The sequence below is a fragment of the Dendrobates tinctorius genome, unplaced genomic scaffold, assembly GCF_039654945.1.
Source record: "Dendrobates tinctorius isolate UK_male_01 unplaced genomic scaffold, ASM3965494v1 ptg000143l, whole genome shotgun sequence".
In the NCBI taxonomy this organism is placed as follows: domain Eukaryota; kingdom Metazoa; phylum Chordata; class Amphibia; order Anura; family Dendrobatidae; genus Dendrobates; species Dendrobates tinctorius.
Window position 1 is genome coordinate 42,835,883 of NW_027361810.1, and position 19,231 is coordinate 42,855,113.

Consider the following 19,231-nt stretch of genomic DNA (forward strand, 5'->3'; position numbering starts at 1 on the left):
AGGCCATTTGAGTACAAACTCATTGTCATGTTCAAGAAACCAATCTGAGATGATTCGAGCTTTATGACATGGCGCATTATCCTGCTGAAAGTAGCCATCAGATGTTGGGTACATTGTGGTCATAAAGGGATGGACATGGTCAGCAACAATACTCAGGTAGGCTGTGGCGTTGCAACGATGCTCAATTGGTACCAAGGGGCCCAAAGAGTGCCAAGAAAAAATTCCCCACACCATGACACCACCACCACCAGCCTGAACCGTTGATACAAGGCAGGATGGATCCATGCTTTCATGTTGTTTACGCCAAATTCTGACCCTACCATCCGAATGTCGCAGCAGAAATCGAGACTCATCAGACCAGGCAACGTTTTTCCAATCTTCTACTGTCCAATTTCGATGAGCTTGTGCAAATTGTAGCCTCAGTTTCCTGTTCTTAGCTGAGAGGAGTGGTACCCAGTGTGGTCTTCTGCTGCTGTAGCCCATCTGCCTCAAAGTTCGACGCACTGTGCGTTCAGAGATGCTCTTCTGCCTACCTTGGTTGTAACGGGTGGCAATTTGAGTCACTGTTGCCTTTCTATCAGCTCGAACCAGTCTGCCCATTCTCCTCTGACCTCTGGCATCAACAAGGCATTTCCGGCCACAGAACTGCCGCTCACTGGATTTTTTTTCTTTTTCGGACCATTCTCTGTAAACCCTAGAGATGGTTGTGCGTGAAAATCCCAGTAGATCAGCAGTTTCTGAAATTCTCAGACCAGCCCTTCTGGCACCAACAATCATGCCACGTTCAAAGGCACTCAAATCACCTTTCTTCCCCATACTGATGCTCGGTTTGAACTGCAGGAGATTGTCTTGACCATGTCTACATGCCTAAATGCACTGAGTTGCCGCCATGTGATTGGCTGATTAGAAATTAAGTCTTAACACACAGTTGGACAGGTGTACCTAATAAAGTGGCCAGTGAGTGTACTTGTATCACTATGTACAAAGGTGGCATCTTATTCATTTATCCATCTACCCAGTTCAGTGTTATATAGATTTGTGATGGAGGATAATGTCACATTTGTATGTAGCTGAAAAGTGGGGCCCTGGAGATGGTTATTGGTGGGCCCTTGCCACCCCAGTCCCACACTGCCTGAGCCTCCCATGTGCCATCTTGTATCTTTAAGAAAAGCCTAGGAATGCTAAACAGGACACTGAGGTTCCAGCTGCAGCTTTTTTCATTATCGGAAATTACATGATGCATTTTATATCAAATAAATTTAAAATATTACATAAATATTAACTATATATAAATATAGATATATAGTTAATATGTATTTAATGATATATATATATATATATAATGAATGCAAATTAAAACATATATTGCATAAAAATAATAATTAATAAAAATAAATAATAAATACAAATTAAAAAAATAACTACTAAATAAATAATTCAAATATATATATTTATATATGTCTATATATGTAAATAATAAATACAATAAAAAATCAATAAATTATATATATATATATATATAATACAAGTTAAATATATTTAAATATTAAATAAAAAAAATATAAATAAATATTAATTACAAATAAATATAAATTTAAATAAATACATAAATAAATAATGTAATAAAATAAATAAACAGGGACACAATCCCCAGCGCTGATCTCAGTGCTATATTGTCTCGGTCTGCATTCTCCGGGGAGCACACCAGATGGCGCTGTGGCGAAACTGCTAGGCGCGATACACCGCGCTCCCATCTTACACTGGGGCCGCCGCCACCAGTGTGCCACGTAACAGGCTGTCGCCGCATCAGTGCGTTGTGTCACCGGCACCGGGAGTGTCCAGTCCGGGGGTCGCGCCGCCGCCTAAGGGGGGTGCAATATGGGGGGTTCGCAGAGCGTTGAGATCCCCGGCGGAGGGACGGAAGGTTACCACGTCCTGCGGGTATGTATGCGGGGTGCACGGGTCGGGCTGGCTGCTCACTCCTTGGCCTTGGGGGGGTATACAGTCTTTTGCGGGCCTGATGGTTCTGGTGTGATTATTACTAGGTGCAGGCTCCTGTGTAACATATAGTGACCATAATGCTGCAGCCAGTGCAGGAAACCTCTCATCCCCCCTGCAATATAATGGTATCTTCCTGGTACTGCTGGGTCCATTCCTGGGGATTGGCAGCAGCGTGAGGGTGAGACCACCTGCCAGGGGGGTGTCCGGGTATTCATTCCCTTCTAAGGATCCATAACCTTAGTTTCCTGTTGCTGTTTTGACACCCGGAATATTTTATTTTTGTGTGACGAGCTGATATTTTTATTACATATAACATTTTGATCACTTTTTTTATTATTGCAAGTTACATTAAGTTCATTAAGAAATTAAACATCGGCAACAAAACCTGCAAATGTGAGCGAACATGAAAAAATGATAAAAAAATAAAAGCAGTCTAGAATAAAAATTAAAATGCCTGTGCAGTGACTGCTTCACCGATCCCCGGTCTCCTGCTGCGCCCCTGATGACAGCAGTCGGGTCCCTGGCCCCCGGTGATGACCGGTCCTGGGCACACATCACCACGCGATGGCTACTTACAGGCTGCAGCGGTCGCGTGGGAAGTGACGTCATTGCTGGAGGCCGCCGGGTACCTGCATCATCAGGCAACGATTCTGCCCATGGACTCCCTAGCGTAGTGGCCGGGTACAGAAATAGGGAAGGTGAGTGTACAGGGTTTTTTAATTTGTCAAAGCCACAGGGAAATCTGTTCCAAAATCTGCCTGATTTCCCTGCGGCTGCCTCCAGATTAGCTGGTGACATCTTCAGTAACAAATCTTTAACTATTTCTTTCTAGTAAGACCTCGTTCACACGGGTACATGAAAAAATTGTACCGGTGTCATCAGTGTTATGGATCCGTGCGTCTGTTTTTACCATCAGTGTTTTTCACGGCTGCATAAAGAAATAAATTACGGAGCTTCTCCAATACTTCTCAGTGTTAAACACAGACAGAATGCAATCTGTGTGCTATGTGTTTTTCACAGACCCATACATTTGTATTGATAGTTTACATCTGTGCTGCTAGAAAAAAAAGGAATATGTGACTAGCACCATAGATTATACTGGGTATGTGTTGTATCTGTGAAAAAAACGGATGCAACACAGATGTGTAAATCAGGCCTAATACTGTAACAGTTATTCATGAGATCATTGTATGTCTGCTATAAGGTAATACATGCAAAGCACAAGCCGCGGAGACACCATCACGTTTCTCAACGCAAGCAATGACTAGCCAGGTCTTTCCCCGGGAAGGAACAACCACGGGAAGGGCAGTCTCCAATGAAGGAAACCACCTATGCCAAAACATGGTATCCATCCACAGACAGCTGTTTCGGGGCATTGCCCCTCATCAGTGTGGAGTAGGAAACTGGCCAGTAGGAGCAATGCCTAGTACAAGACTGTGAAAAATGAGGATGAATGAACTCATGGAGATCAACATCCAACACTGCGGAGACACCATCACGTTTCTCAACGCAGTGATTCTAGAGCCATGCCCCCATCCCTTATGGGAAATATGCAAAAACATGTAAATCAAGAGCCGCGGAGACACCATCACATGTTTCTCAACGCAGTGATTCTAGAGCCATGCCCCCATCCCTTATGGGAAATATGCAAGCAATGACTAGCCGGGGAAAGACCTGGCTAGTCATTGCTTGCATTGAGAAACATGTGATGGTGTCTCTGCGACTTGTGTTTTGTATGTTTTTGCATATTTCCCATAAGGGATGGGGGCATTGCTCCAGAATCACTGCGTTGAGAAACGTGTTGGATATTGATCTCCTGCTCTAAGGTAATGTGAAGCATGGTGGCTCAGTGGTTAGCACTGTATGGTGGCTCAGTGGTTAGCGATGTAGCCTTGCAGCGCTGGGTTCCTGGGATCAAATCCCACCAAGGACAACATCTGCAAGGAGTTTGTATGTTTTCCCCGTGTTCCCGAGGGTTTCCTCCCACGCTGCAAAGATATACTGATAGGGAATGTAGATTGTGAGCCCCAATGGGGACAGTACCGATAATGTCTGACACATGCAGCCGCTGGGACTCGAACATATTATACGAGCATGCCGAATACACTGTTAGCACACAAGCATGCACAGATAACACCTTATCCCAGCACGGTAGCTCATCACTATCCAGTCCATTTAGTAGTTTCACTCAGCTGTTTGCTTCGGGTCGGCCCAATCATTCTCACAAATGGAAGGTGAATACAGCGTTCGGCCTCATGCGCTCGGCAGAGCAGCGCAGGCACTTTGTATGATACTGTACCTCATTTGATGCCGCTCAAGGGAGACATTGTCCCATTGAAGCCTTGTATTTGCAAAGAATAGTTCTGTGATATGGAGAGCAATGAAGCATGCCATTTTTTTTTTTTCTTTTCAAGCATACAAGGTACAGAGAAGCTTATTCACCTGTAAGTGATGTGGTGCTCTTGCAAAAATCACCGATGTCTCCGAAACCTTGATGGCTGTGGGTTTTCTGTTACTCTACGCATAAAATATAGCAGGGCTCTTCAGTAGAATGGGTCCTGTATCCCCCGGGATGAATGGGGGAGACATGTGGTTCAGGATCCCATTACTGAATGAATATATTGTATTCAGCTCGGTTTCCGCTGTATTCTTCACATTGCCAAAAATGAGGCCATTGGGTCGGTTTACATTGTGGAGATTGGAAAGCAAATATATCACACTGGGGTTAACCAGTCTAACCAGATCTAAGGAAATTCCTAGAAACTTAGTTTTTTCTTTGTGTAAAGGGCATGTCACACTAAGAGATATCGCTAGCAATATCGCTATAACTAGTGACGTTATAGCGATATTGCTAGCGATATCTCTGTGTCTGATACTTACCTACGACCCGCTCCCCCGCTGGTTATCGCTGATCACGTGAGAACGTCCAGGACTATTTCTCGTCGGGCGCTTCCTGCGGCGCTTCGTGCTGTGAGGACAAGCGACGCGTGGAGCCGGGCGGGAGGACGCAGGATCGCCTGGTGTGACAGGTAAGTAGCGACCACTGTCCCCAGCGATGTCGCTAGTGAGATCTGCCTGTGTGGCAGCTCACTAGCGACCACTTAGCGATGTACCAGCAATCCTGACCGCGTCATATCGCTGGTCGGGATCACTGGTACATCGCTAAGTGTGACAGTACCTTAACCAGTGGTCAGATAAAAAAAGCAAAGTTAGCATTTTTATTTCCTGCAGTGATGGAGTTACTAGGCAAAGCCTCCCAGATGTAGATGTAAGGAAAACAATGAGTCTGTGCCTCCGTAGGTGGATGCAGAGACTGAACTGTATTCTGAGCCAGGACGCCATTACTGGTACTTTTACCTATTATTATTATTATTAGTATTGGATAATGGGCTGTATAATACACAGTATTGTAGCCACAGTCAATGCCGTCGTTTCCCATCCATGCCTAGGAGGTGGCCATTTATCTCATGGCATTGATAAACGATACGTCGTTGGTCAAATGTATGGATTCTGTGCGGGACCATTTATCTGTATAGAGGTGTCCTGACAGCAGATGTCCAGAGGAAAGAAGGGTAGAGCATGGTGGATTTCAATGTGTCTAAAGCTTTATTCGTACAGGTGTCTGGTGGCGACTTATTCCCCTCATTTTGTTGGGAAACCGTGGGTGCTCGTCCAAGCCGAGAGTGAAGTCAGAATCAGCGTTTGGCTACCTATGGTGTATGGCTACTTTAAGGGAATCAGTCATTAGAATCATCCCTCCTAAGCCGTCTATATGAGCATGTAGGTCATAGGAAGCTGAATAAAATGACACCTTGATATCTGCGATCTGATGTTTTATTCCCGAGAAGCCACATTTTTCTTATATGTAAATGAGCTGTTAAGATCTATGGGCCGGACATAGATCTCCCTGAGAATCTGCCTCCAGACATTATATTAAATGAAAGGAGGTGTTAGCAGTGTGAGACATGTAGGTTAGGAGAGCTGTCAGTCATTACATGTCTCACACTGACAATGTCTTGTTTCATTTAACATAAGCCCTGGAGGCAGATTCTCAGGGAGATCTATGTCCGGCCCTTAGATCTTAACAGCTCATTTACATATTAAGAATAACGTGGACTTCTCTGGAATCAGACCTCACGTATATCAAAGTATCATTTTATTCAGCTTCCTATGACCTGCATGACCATGTGTACGTCTTAGGAGGGCTGATCTAATGACAGATTCCCTTTAAAGCCCCCTGTGTTTTTTATGTGCGCAGGAGGCCTCCCCGTGTATAATGCTGTGTGATGTGGTTCTCTGTATGTTGCTGTCCTGACATGACTTGGATATTATGCATTGCCGCAGCATCCTACTGGAGATAGATTCCTACAGTACTCAAGAGCCATGAGGGCTGCAGAGTAAAAGGCACCCCATAAATTATTCACAAGCGGACCAGGCAGCAGCGCTGGTCAAGGAAGCGGACATTGTTTCTTCTAGTACTTGATGGCAGCCAAGAATCATTATTGAAAGTTGTTTTATGAGCTCTGAACAGCATGGAGGACAGCGGTACTGTGTCAGGGAGAAAGCAGCCATGTCTGATCACACAACCCAGACCTTTGTTAAAAAAAAACATACAGATATAATAAACCAAAAGTCTGTCCATAAGAAGCTTTACAGTCTGCTGAAATGAGAGCAATGCCTCATCCACTCGTATCGATCAGTGCTACTTCCCTTTTCTACTATGAGAAGTTGTCAGTGTCAATCACCAAACAATGGCGTTTTCTTTTCTCAATAGGTGCAAGAGAATTCCCCGGGACACAGAGCGGGGCTGGAGCCGTTCTTTGACTTTATAGTTTCCATCAATGGGCTGCGATTGGTAAGTAATTTCACTACTATAGGCTACACAGGACATTACATAAATTTTCTGTATTGTAGGTGAGATCTGCAGATATCCTGGATGTTTGATGTATAAAACTTGACTCCTGTCAGTTGTAAGAGGGTCCGCTACACATCCCCTCCAACTAGACATTAGAGGAGCGCCCTCTGTTTCCTTAGCTGTCAGCGGGAAAAACTGATTCCTCTAGAACTTCGAACCACTAAGTAGTGTTAGGCCCCCGCAAAATCTGCTTTAGGGGGCTGTCGAGGAATTGGGCCATACGACAGTAAATTGATCAGTAATCAAGACCAGGAGTGAGTCAGATGTGCAGTAGAAGTCGGTCAAAACATTTCACTACTGTTTCTGTTTCTTCCACTCCTGGTTCTGGCTTACAAATACTGACGTGTGAACCTGGCCTTAGGGGCAAGATCTTATATCAGTGTCTGTGTTTATCCTGGGTCTGATTCCTAACGAGCAAACCCTTCTTCCTATTTAAGGTGTAATTCACTTAAAACAAGACATAGTTAGGGGCTTCATGGACCAGGGGTCCGCACACTAACACTAAAAAGCATGCCGCCTTCTGATGTTTAAAATGGGACTGAGGGACAACTCTGACTGTCCAAGGTGTGGGGGGTCTGATGCCAGAATCCTTCATATGATGTGGACTTGTCCCAGGCTATCTGCGTTCTGGTTTAATGTCATTAACAGAATAGAAGGGGCTTACGGAAGTTTTATACCCAAAAACCCACTGGTCTGCATACTGGGATACGTGGACGAAATTGAAATAGTTAATAGTGCAAAGCTTGCTATAACCAGACTACTATATGTAGCAAGGAAGCTGATTGCGAGGAACTGGATCAGGAAAGAACCACCTTCTGGGAGAGCGTTTGTGAAACAGGTGTCTTGTATCATCCGGCTGGAGGAAAGGATATATGCTAAAAGAGGCAATTCTAAAACCTATGAGAGGTTGTGGAATCCCTGGCTACAATACGGTACAGTTAACTGATGGGAATGTGCTATATTTTACAATGCTGGTGTTCTGGAAAGACCATTAATACCCGGACATAGGAACATTTCTGTTTTCTATGGTTTGACAATATGGGTAAAGAGGATGACTAATGGTAAATTACGGTGTAAGAGAAATCTTATGGAGAAAAGTTATATAAGCTGTCTACATGGGGGGGGACAGGGATGTTCAATTTGTAAATCTATTGTTTGTGGAAGATTTACTGTATATTCTGTATTTTGAATTCTGATTAATAAAAATCTATTTGATCAAAAAAAAAAAAGCATGCCGCAAAGAGACCTGGTTACACTTGAGCGTCACAGTGAAATATTACATTTTCTGTAGGGGATCTTTCCAAAAAAGTGGTGGTCCTAGCTGGACGACTCCAATGGGTCCATACAGCGTGGACATTACCGTATTCTTCAGACCATAAGACGCACCCCGAATTTTCAGAAGGAAAATAGGAAGAAAAGTTAATGTGTCAAATGGGGGTCCGAATTCGGCTTACAGGGGGGGGGGGGTGAGAGAGAATCAGCACTGCTGTTGGAGCCCAGGGGTCACAGGAGATGTTCGGTGACTACCATCACAGGCTGGTGCGGCAGGTGTGGTGGCCTCTGGGAAATCCCATCCCAGGCTGGTGCGGTGGTGCTCGGGGCTCCGCCGGCATCTTGTGAAAGCCCGGAGGCCCCGCACATCCATTGCTGTGATGCGATGGCCTCCGAGAAAAAGGCCATCGTGGACAGTGCATGCTCAGATTGAGATCTCCTTGCCGAAATCTCAATCTGAGCATGCGCCGCCCACAGCGGTCATTTTCCCAGAGGCCACTGCATCGCAGAAATGGATGTGTGGGGCCTCCGGGCTTTCACAAGATGCCGGTGGAGCCCCGAGCACCACCATCAAACCTGCCGTAGCAGCCTGGGAAAGGAGTGTGATCATCACCTGGCAGCGTCGGACCAAGACCGCCACAGAATCGCCCGACTCCTGCTGTCGCCCCAGTATTTGTAAGTATATTCCGACTATAAGGCGCACCCCCCATTTTCCCAAAAGAATTTTTTGAAAAAAAAGTGCGTCTTATAGTCCGAAAAATATGGTAAGTGGAAAATATATTCATCCTTTTTTATGCGTTTGTGGGGAAAAAAAAATCCCATGTATGTTACATGTGGCTTTTGCCTTATGTGTTACAAAGGGTGAAATTAGTGATAAATTAACACACGGCGTATATAAAATCTGCACCACATGTCAATTTCCATCTGAAAATCTGTCTTGTGTGAACAAACCTTTAATGATATTAAGGCTTCTGGATTTTAAGTCCTGGGAGTTTTTGCTTTTTATTGACATCTTAAAAATTGTTTGTTTTTTCTCTTCTTTCCATAGAATAAAGACAATGACACGCTGAAGGATCTGCTGAAGGCCAATGTAGAGAAGCCTGTTAAAATGGTGGTGTATAGCAGCAAGACACTGGAACTGAGGGAGGCGACGGTTACCCCCAGTAACATGTGGGGAGGACAAGGGCTGCTGGGGGTCAGCATCAGATTTTGTAGCTTTGATGGAGCCAATGAGAATGTCTGGCATGTGCTGGTGAGTTCTGAGTTTTAAGTTGAGTGACACTCAATATGTAGTTTATTATATGGTGATGATTTTTGCTACTGAAGGGACTGCCCTAAGTTTTTGTTAATTCCCCCTTTTTTTTTGTTTGTTTAGGAAGTAGAGCCAAACTCTCCTGCAGCCTTAGCTGGTCTGAGACCCCACACAGACTACATAATTGGAGCGGACACTGTAATGAATGAGGTAATGTAAAGTACCGCAATATCCATGTAGATGAGATACACGTCCACCAGATCATCAGACATGTTTTATTAGATAAACTAATCTAGATAACACCTGCTAATATCACTGCTACATATGTGTATAGAGGCAGAGGGCTTAGCAGCCGTGCCGTCACACACTGATATAGGAAGACGAGAGATATTGACGACATGTTGGCACACTATACATTTCACTATTCACTTTGTGACGTTGTCCAAGACATCACTGATCACAAATCCATAGACTGATATTCCCGTGTGCCTGTAGGATGCTTTCTAAATCTTAGATTTGTGTCTTTCAGTCTGAAGATCTGTTCTCCCTCATCGAGACCCATGAAGGAAAGCCTTTAAAACTGTATGTGTACAACACAGACACAGACAACTGTAGAGAAGTGGTCATCACACCAAACTCTGCCTGGGGTGGGGAGGGCAGGTAAGAGGACCCGACTTGTTATCCCAATGGCACTCTTTAGATTACATTGTTAAACCCAACGTTAAGACCCTTAATCGTTTCCCTGAATGGAGTAGTCAGACCATTGATGTCGATGGGCACTGTGTGATGCTTCATTTTCCCTGGTGTGGTCCTACATTGAAATTAAAGAGTTTGTCTTCTTTTAGAAAACTTTCATCATTACGATGATATAGTTATAAAGAAAACACAACAAACCGAATATTACTTACCATCCCTGGGTTTAGCACTCTTTCTCAACCATTGTTCCTGCTGTTTGGCTGCAGCGGTTAGCCTGATAATGCTATAGCCGATCACTGAGCTCAGCACCTTGTGCTGTCCACTAAGACCGGGCCGCTAAGCTCAGTGATTGGCTTTAACACAGACAGAGTGACGTCACCACTGCAGCCAAACAGAGGAACAGGGCAGTGGAGAGGACACAGTGCTGGACCCCGGGATCAGTAATATTGAGTTTTTTTGGGTTTTTTTTAGAGCGATATCAGGGTATGGATGAAAGTTTTCTGAAAGAGGACAACCCCTTTAATCTGTGAGGGGTTCTGGAAACAAGAGTTTAAAGAAATTACTGGAGGTCCAAACAGCATGTTATCTTTGAGAGAGCTTTCTTAAAGGGGTTGTCTGGTCTAAAGTGAAGTCTGCACTCACTCTGTGGTACTGCAGACTTACAAATCCTCCCAGCACATGCACTGCACGCTGCGAGGATTCACCGGCTTCTTAGCCGGTAACGACGGTGATGTATGCGATATTTACAGTTGTGGCCAAAAGTATTGACACCCCTGCAATTCTGTCAGATAATACTCAGTTTCTTCCTGAAAATGATTGCAAACACAAATTCTTTGGTATTATTAGCTTCATTTAATTTGTCTTAAATGAAAAAACACAAAAAGAATTGTCCTAAAGCCAAATTGGATATAATTCCACACCAAACATAAAAAAGAGAGTGGACAAAAGTATTGGCACTGTTCGAAAAATCATGTGATGCTTCTCTAATTTGTGTAATTAACAGCACCTGTAACTTACCTGTGGCACCTAACAGGTATTGGCAATAACTAAATCACACTTGCAGCCAGTTGACATGGATTAAAGTTGACTCAACCTCTGTCCTGTGTCCTTGTGTGTACCACATTGAGCATGGAGAAAAGAAAGAAGACCAAAGAACTGTCTGAGGACTTGAGAAACCAAATTGTGAGGAAGCATGAGCAATCTCAAGGCTACAAGTCCATCTCCAAAGACCTGAATGTTCCTGTGTCTACCGTGAGCAGTGTCATCAAGAAGTTTAAAGCCCATGGCACTGTGGCTAACCTCCCTAGATGTGGACGGAAAAGAAAAATTGACAAGAGATTTCAATGCAAGATTGTGTGGCTGTTGGATAAAGAACCTCGACTAACATCCAAACAAGTTCAAGCTGCCCTGCAGTCTGAGGGTACAACAGTGTCAACCCGTACTATCTGTCGGCGTCTGAATTAAAAGGGACTGTATGGTAAAAAAGCCAGGCTGGAGTTTGCCAAAACTTACCTGAAAAAGCCTAAAACGTTTTGGAAGAATGTTCTCTAGTCAGATGAGAAAAAAGTAGAGCTTTTTGGGCAAAGGCATCAACATAGAGTTTACAGAAGAAAAAAGAGGCATTCAAAGAAAAAACCACGGTCCCTACAGTCAAACATGGCGGAGGTTCCCTGATGTTTTGGGGTTGCTTTGCTGCCTCTGGCACTGGACTGCTTGACCGTGTGCATGGCATTATGAAGTCAGAAGACTACCAACAAATTTTGCAGCATAATGTAGGGCCCAGTGTGAGAAAGCTGGGTCTCCCTCAGAGGTCATGGGTCTTCCAGCAGGACAATGACCCAAAACACACTTCAAAAAGCACTAGAAAATGGTTTGAGAGAAAGCACTGGAGACTTCTAAGGTGGCCAGCAATGAGTCCAGACCTGAATCCCATAGAACACCAATGGAGAGATCTAAAAATGGCAGTTTGGAGAAGGCACCCTTCTAATATCAGGGACCTGGAGCAGTTTGCCAAAGAAGAATGGTCTTAAATTCCAGCAGAGCATTGTAAGAAACTCATTGATGGTTACCGGAAGCGGTTGGTCGCTGTTATTTTGGCTAAAGGTTGTGCAACCAAGTATGAGGCTGCCAATACTTTTGTCTGGCCCATTTTTGGAGTTTTGTGTGAAATGATCAATGTTTTGCTTTTTGCTTCATTCTCTTTTGTGTTTTTTCATTTAAGACAAATTAAATGAAGATAATAATACCAAAGAATTTGTGTTTGCAATCATTTTCAGGAAGAAACTGAGTATTATCTGACAAAATTGCAGGGGTGTCAATACTTTTGGCCACAACTGTATAACCCCGGTCAGAACCTGTCTAGTGAGCGCGGCCTCACTCCATACACTTCTAGTGAGCGAGCAAGCGCCCACTGGACTCCTGCGTCACTAGACAGGACGCGGCCTTGCTCCATACAAGTGTATTGAGCGAGGCTGCGCTCACTAGACGGGTTGTGCCAGTGAGTATGTATAAGGCTACTTTCACACTTGTGACCAAATAGGAAAAAACAAAAATCACACAAGCGCTTACCGACAAAAAAGGAGAACTGCGTCCTCAGCTGGTAAGGTCAAATTTGTATATTTTCGCTACTTTCATACTTGCGTTGCTTGGAGCTGCGTCAGCCAGCACACGCCCACGGCCGCACCGCCTTCTGATAGAACCGCCTATGGGCGCATGACGCTGCATGAGACCTGCGTACCCTATCTTTATTTGGTAGGCAGGCCGTGCGCAGGTATGCGATTGCCGATGCACGCGTCCTTTTGACGGTGCGCCGAGCGCACCAAAATGCAACACGGTGCGTTTGGCGCACGTCTGCGCACCGTCAAAAGGATGCATGCGCCGGCAAACGCATACCTGCGCACGGCCTGCGTACCCAATGCTAAAGATAGGGTACGCAGGTCTCATGCAGCGTCATGCGCCCATAGGTGGAGCTAACAGGAGGAAGCGCGGCCGTGCGCTGGCCGACGCAGCTCCAAGCAACACAAGTGTGAAAGTAGCCTATTGCATACATCACCGCCATTCCGGCTCAAAAAATGGTGAATCCTAACAGTGCACAGTACATCCGCTGGGATGATTCATACGTCTGCAGTCACACAGACTTGTCAATTTAGACTGGACAACCCCCTTAAGGATGAGATTGTGCATAACCGCTTTAAAAGAAACCTTACTGGACTTTTTGTACCCCTATACTTCCACTACTGCTTTATGCAGCAGGGAAATATGGCCCCAATTCTTCAAGAGCCACAATGTTCACTCCGGTCTTGATATGGCAGGTGTGTTGGGGTCAGACGCCCCCGATTCATTAGGAGGTGCTCCCATCCCGCCCCAGCAATGTCTGCTTTGGAGGAGCTGGGCAATGCAAGCATGAAAATGGCAACATTTTGGCAATTGAGCAAGAAATATGTAACTTTTCAAAGTGATTTACTAGAGAATTCTGGAGTAATTGCCTTGATGAATTGGGTGTATGATTCTAAGCTTCCTTAATACATGAAACCTTTCCAGTAGACTATCACTTTATCCAGACTCGATTTACGGACACAGATTTTAATTTCTGCCATTTTTATGCATTTTCTTGTAATTTTCTTTGAGAGTTTTTACTGCATTTTCTTTCTACTCCCTTTTTTATGAACAAAATGTTAAATTATAGAAATCGATCACATGAGAAAGTTTAAGTGCAGATTAGTGACTTGTGGCTCCTATTAATTTTTCCTTTTCCATTGCATGAAACTTTCTCCGTTCCTCCACAGCTTAGGGTGTGGAATAGGTTATGGTTACCTTCACCGGATACCTACGCGACCCTTCGAAGAAGGAAAGAAAATCTCTCTGCCAGGGCAGTCACCGGCGCCTGTGAGTCCTCTAAAAGATGGATTTACAGAGGTTTGTACTGTATGTGTTATAATCCGTGTTCCTTTCATTTATTACAAAGTCATTACAGAATTGGGTTACAATGTGAACCTTACAGACCCAAAGGCCGGCCATACACATTAAAGTGAACCTGTCAGCAGGATTGTGCTCAGCAACCTACAGTGTCAGGTCGGCGTCATTATACTGATTACAATGATACCTTGGTTGATGAAATCTGTCGTATGGTTGTTGTTTAATATTTATTTCCAGTTTTGCTCGAGCCCTGGGGCGGCCTGTGAGGGGGTCTTCATGTGGTGCTTATATTATACTAGCTGATGAGCCCGGCGCTGCCTGGGCGTAGTAACTATAATCTGTTATAACTAACCGTAGTTAATGATATCTATATATAAAGCTGTGTATAGCCCCACCCACTCCGCATAGCCACATTCACTATAATATCCCACATCATCCCGTCAGCCAGAGCCACCGGACAACTACCACTAACATCCCACATCATCCTGTCAGCCAGAGCCACCGGACTACTACCACTAATATCCCACATCATCCCGTCAGCCAGAGCCACCGGACTACTACCCCTAATATCCCACATCATCCCGTTAGCCAGAGCCACCGGACTACTACCCCTAATATCCCACATCATCCCGTCAGCCAGAGCCACCGGACTACTACCCCTAATATCCCACATCATCCCGTTAGCCAGAGCCACCGGACTACTACCCCTAATATCCCACATCATCCCGTTAGCCAGAGCCACCGGACTACTACCCCTAATATCCCACATCATCCCGTCAGCCAGAGCCACCGAACTACTACCACTAACATCCCACATCATCCTGTCAGCCTGGAGTCAGAACCAGAGCGCTGAGTGGAACGGTCCTAACTTCCATACTGGAGATCCCTTTAAGAGAGGCCTGGGGTCAGAACCAGAGCGCTGAGTGGAACGGTCCTAACTTCCATACTGGAGATCCCTTTAAGAGAGGCCTGGGGTCAGAACCAGAGCGCTGAGTGGATTTTCCCTGACTTCCATACCAATGATCCCTTTAATAGAAGCCTGGGGTGAGAATCAGAGCGCTGAGGGATTTACCCTAACTTCCATACAGGAGATCCCTGTAAGAGAGGCCTGGGGTCAGAATTAAAGCGCTGGATGGATTTTCCCTGACTTCCATACCGGAGATCCCTTTAAGAAGGGCCTGGGGTCAGTACCAAAGCGCAGAGTGGATTTGCCCTAAATTCCATACCAATGATCCCTTTAAGAGACCCTGGGGTCAGAACCAAGAACCACAGAGCTGAGTGGAACTGTCCAAACTTCCATACCAGGGATCCCTTTGAGAGGCCTGGGGTCAAAACCAAAGCGCTGGATGGATTTGCTCCGACTTCCTTACCAATGATCCCTTGCACGGGAGAGGAGATTCATTTCCGTTGTGCTCTCTACTCCTTTATGGGGGGCAGACAATGGCTGGGATGCTATATTTCTTCCACCATGTCAGTGTCTGCTGAGGTGTTGTCAAGTGGGAAAACTGTTGGTCATAGCAACCAATCACAGCTTAGCGTCTTGTAACCAGCTCTGGTGAAAAGAGAGATGCTTAGTGATTGTTTGCAAGGAAAACTGTTGCTCATAGCAACCAATCACAGCTCAGCTTCTTTTGAACAGCTCTGGTTAAAAAAAAACCTTCTCCAGGCTGGTGCCAGCCGTGGCCCCTGCGCTGCAGCATAATCGCATGTTTACTGTCCTAATAATAAATGTCGTTGATGTTGTTCAGATATGAAAAAAAAAAAAAATTTAAAATGGCGCCTGCGCAGTAGCAGCTATTGGTGTATATAGGTGATCCGATAAATGCTACTATGCAGGCAAGGGCGGTGCCATCTATTTTTTTTTTTTTTTCCCAGCAAGATGGTGCTGCCGGTGCATGCGCAGAAGGGTTTTTTTTTCTTCAGTATGTACAGATATTCATCACGTAAACTAGGTCAGTGAGGCATCAGTGACCTGTCAGCAGTCTTCATTATGAATACCTAATCAGAGCACCACATGAAGACCCCCACAGGCCACCTCGGGGCCCAAGCAAAACTGGAAATAAATATTAAACAAGACAGATGTCATCACCAGATATCACTGTAAGGCCAGGATCACACCTGTGAGAAAAACGGCTGAGTCTCGCATGTTAATACCCGGCACTGCCTCCAGCACTCGGGAGCAGAGCGTTCAGCTGACTCTGCCATACACAGGAGCGCTCATTACGCCGAGCACTCCTGTGTTCTCTATGAGAAAGCCGCCGACTGATCTCTAGAGGAACAAAGCGGTTGGCAGTGTGAATTAGGATACCTTCAATCTACATCTCTCACTATCATCAGTCTGCCGGGGCCCCTATACACATTAGACCATCAGCTGAAACAGTTAATATCCGAGGGTTCGGTCAACATTATGTACATGGGGCCTTATCCTACATAATCTGTTGTCAAACTAAAGTATTTGCATACAGAAGCACTAAGGGTAGGTTCACATGTAGCACAAATGCTGCAGAAAATATCTGCAGCAATTCTACAAGTAGCCACTGTGTAATTTGTGACCACCCTATTGTTCTTCTTGTAACTTTTCTAGGGGCCTCCTGTATGTGACTTGACACAATTGCAGTAGACAGTCCAGTCCATTCACTTACTTTGCTGGGATCTAATTTGTCCGGTTCTCAAATTTCTGCATGGAAGGGTGTAAACCAAAGTTATTGTATGGTCAGCTGCCATGACACGAGTGGGCTTCAATTTCCGAATATCCAAGTATAGCTAATCACCCAAGCATAATATAGAAAGCCACAGTCAGCCATTGCATTTCTATCATGCTGTCACATATAACAGACTCATGGCTGCAGGAAGTTGAAAGCCAATATTCTATTTCTCCGTAATCTGTTGGTAAATTAGGGGATTTATTTAACTGGATAACTCGTTTTCTGGATGAGGGTTCGGCTACTGTAGCCCCAGTGATTCGCTGATCTCATGGAGGGTCTTTGTATGATCACTTAATACATGGCCCAGTCCACCGGATATACTCCCAGCAGCTGTGTACCATAGCACACCGAGGCGAGATCCCCTCTGCTACATCCATGTGCTCTTATTGTTTAGACTGGACATCCCTTGGGGGGGGGGGGATGCTTGGAAATGGCGCTATGACTAGTGGGTTATTGTACTTATTGAATTCTCCTTCTAGGTCCAGCTGTCATCTGTAAATTCCCCTCCAACATTGCCTGTTGCAACCACAGGAATTGAAGGAAGTCTGTCCGGACTGTCACTTAATGCAAACCCACCTGCTGTCACCAGTGCTTTTAACTCAGGTACGCTGTGTGTATAGATGGTTGAGACTAAGTCTACACCACTGATCAGTCTGCTTTTACTGTGTGCTGGAAATGTGTAAATGATCTCGTTATTGCACTATGTTGGTCTTATAGAAAGTTGTACTGTGTTTTCTTCTTTTCTAGGTTTACCAACAGTCCCCGTATTAACGCCACAAATCAATCATTCCCTCGCGACAGGCCCTCTAAATCCAGCCGTTTCACTGCCAGGTAAATCAAGCATTAATTTGGGTAAATAACAGTTTACAACTTTTCCAGTAAAACATTTAGTCAGGACCATACAGATCTGTGCTGTCTTTAGAGAATGAACACAGAAGAGAAACATTTCTTCCATTTTTCCATTGCTGATCTCAGCTGGACAACTTCCTTTCAGATTACAGACATCCTGAATATCGTCCGATTACTACAGATCTGACTGCTGAAATCTCCACCAGCCAGATGATTTTGCTGTGTGAATAGCTGTCAAAGCAATATTTGATTGCACCAGATCCTCTGGCGGGGAGCTGCTTTTTGCAGCAGTGCTCTGGTTTGGTTCGTTGAGGAGGATCCCAAGTAGATGATCAAACTAACCCTTCCGCTATTATGTACATTTGACCTAATGGGAGATATAGATACCTACACAAAGATAAACCATACATTGATGAAATATGTTAAATCATTACACACTAATTTAGCATAGACTTGCTTTAACGCTATTCTTATTTCGTCAGGTCTCATGCCATTATCCACTGGACTTCCCACACTACAGAATTTACCCAATCTTAACATACCTGCACCCAACCTAATTCCCAGACCTGGCTTCCCAGATTTGACACATAGTGGTAAGTTTAACACGTCAGTTTTCTGGGATCACGATACTGATGATCTGTTTTTGTGGGTAGTAAATATCAGATCAGTAGTTGGCACCCCCAATGATCAGCCTTTTTCCATTGCTTCATGTGCATGGATCCAGTCTGTGCTGGGTACTACAGTATTGTCCCATTCACTTCATTGGTGCCTTCATGCATAAAAACGGCTTTGCATAAATGTGCAGTAGTCGTAATAATTTGGCATTTATATTGTGATGCAATTTCTTTAATACTTCTATTAAACTTTTTATTGCAGTGCCAGGCCTGCCACCTCTTGGTCCTTTACCAGCACTGAATCTGGCAGGACTCCCTCCTCTCTCAGTAAATCCTCAGTTCCCCCCATTTCCTCTAGCACCTATTGCAAGCAACCCAATTCCATCACTGCTGGACCAGATCCCCACTCCCTCCGTGGAATATGGCACATCTACGTTGGAGAACACGAGCAGCGTCAGCCTTCCTGCCACAGAAAAAGTTACCGTCAGCAGCACAGAAGCAGCAGTGGCCGAATCCTCTTAACATGGATCGCGTCGGCTTCTTGTATTTATTCAGCCACAGAATGTGTTCCCAGATGCAATCATTAATCTCATACTAGTTTGTACTTATGTAGGAGACCTGTAAATACAGAGAAATCTAGTTATGATGAAGAAATAAGGTTATTGAAGAAAGACTAGGACGAGACGCCGAGCCCTTACACGGATGTAAATTATTTTAGCAGAAAAACAAAATTACAACTAAATTTGTTTAATAAAACGTTATGACACGTGCACTATTACTATGTGTGTGGCATCTGTCCAGTCCACTGCCCGGTGGAGTAGTAGCTGCTCTCCGCAGCGCACAACTGCTTTCTCTATCCATTTAGGTCAGCACCATTGAACAGATGCTTAATTCCAGCGTGGTCGATACATGGATCAGGACGAGGATATGAAGAGAATGTTACTGTATGAAATGAAAGGATTTAAGATGTTCGATTTACATACTGCAATAAAATCCTGGAGTTTTACACAAA

General features: G+C 44.6%; 1 protein-coding gene across 1 annotated transcript; it reads left to right on the top strand.

Annotated features, from left to right (window-relative positions):
- Positions 1-1,702: 1,702 nt before the first annotated feature.
- On the top strand, positions 1,703-19,231 carry GORASP2 (golgi reassembly stacking protein 2). Its single transcript, XM_073545852.1, has 10 exons — positions 1,703-1,941; positions 6,776-6,856; positions 9,237-9,440; positions 9,564-9,650; positions 9,970-10,100; positions 13,922-14,051; positions 17,236-17,359; positions 17,504-17,587; positions 18,088-18,198; positions 18,482-19,231. Exons 1-10 carry the CDS (start codon positions 1,879-1,881, stop codon positions 18,739-18,741), a joined length of 1,275 nt encoding a protein of 424 aa, XP_073401953.1. The 5' UTR covers positions 1,703-1,878; the 3' UTR covers positions 18,742-19,231.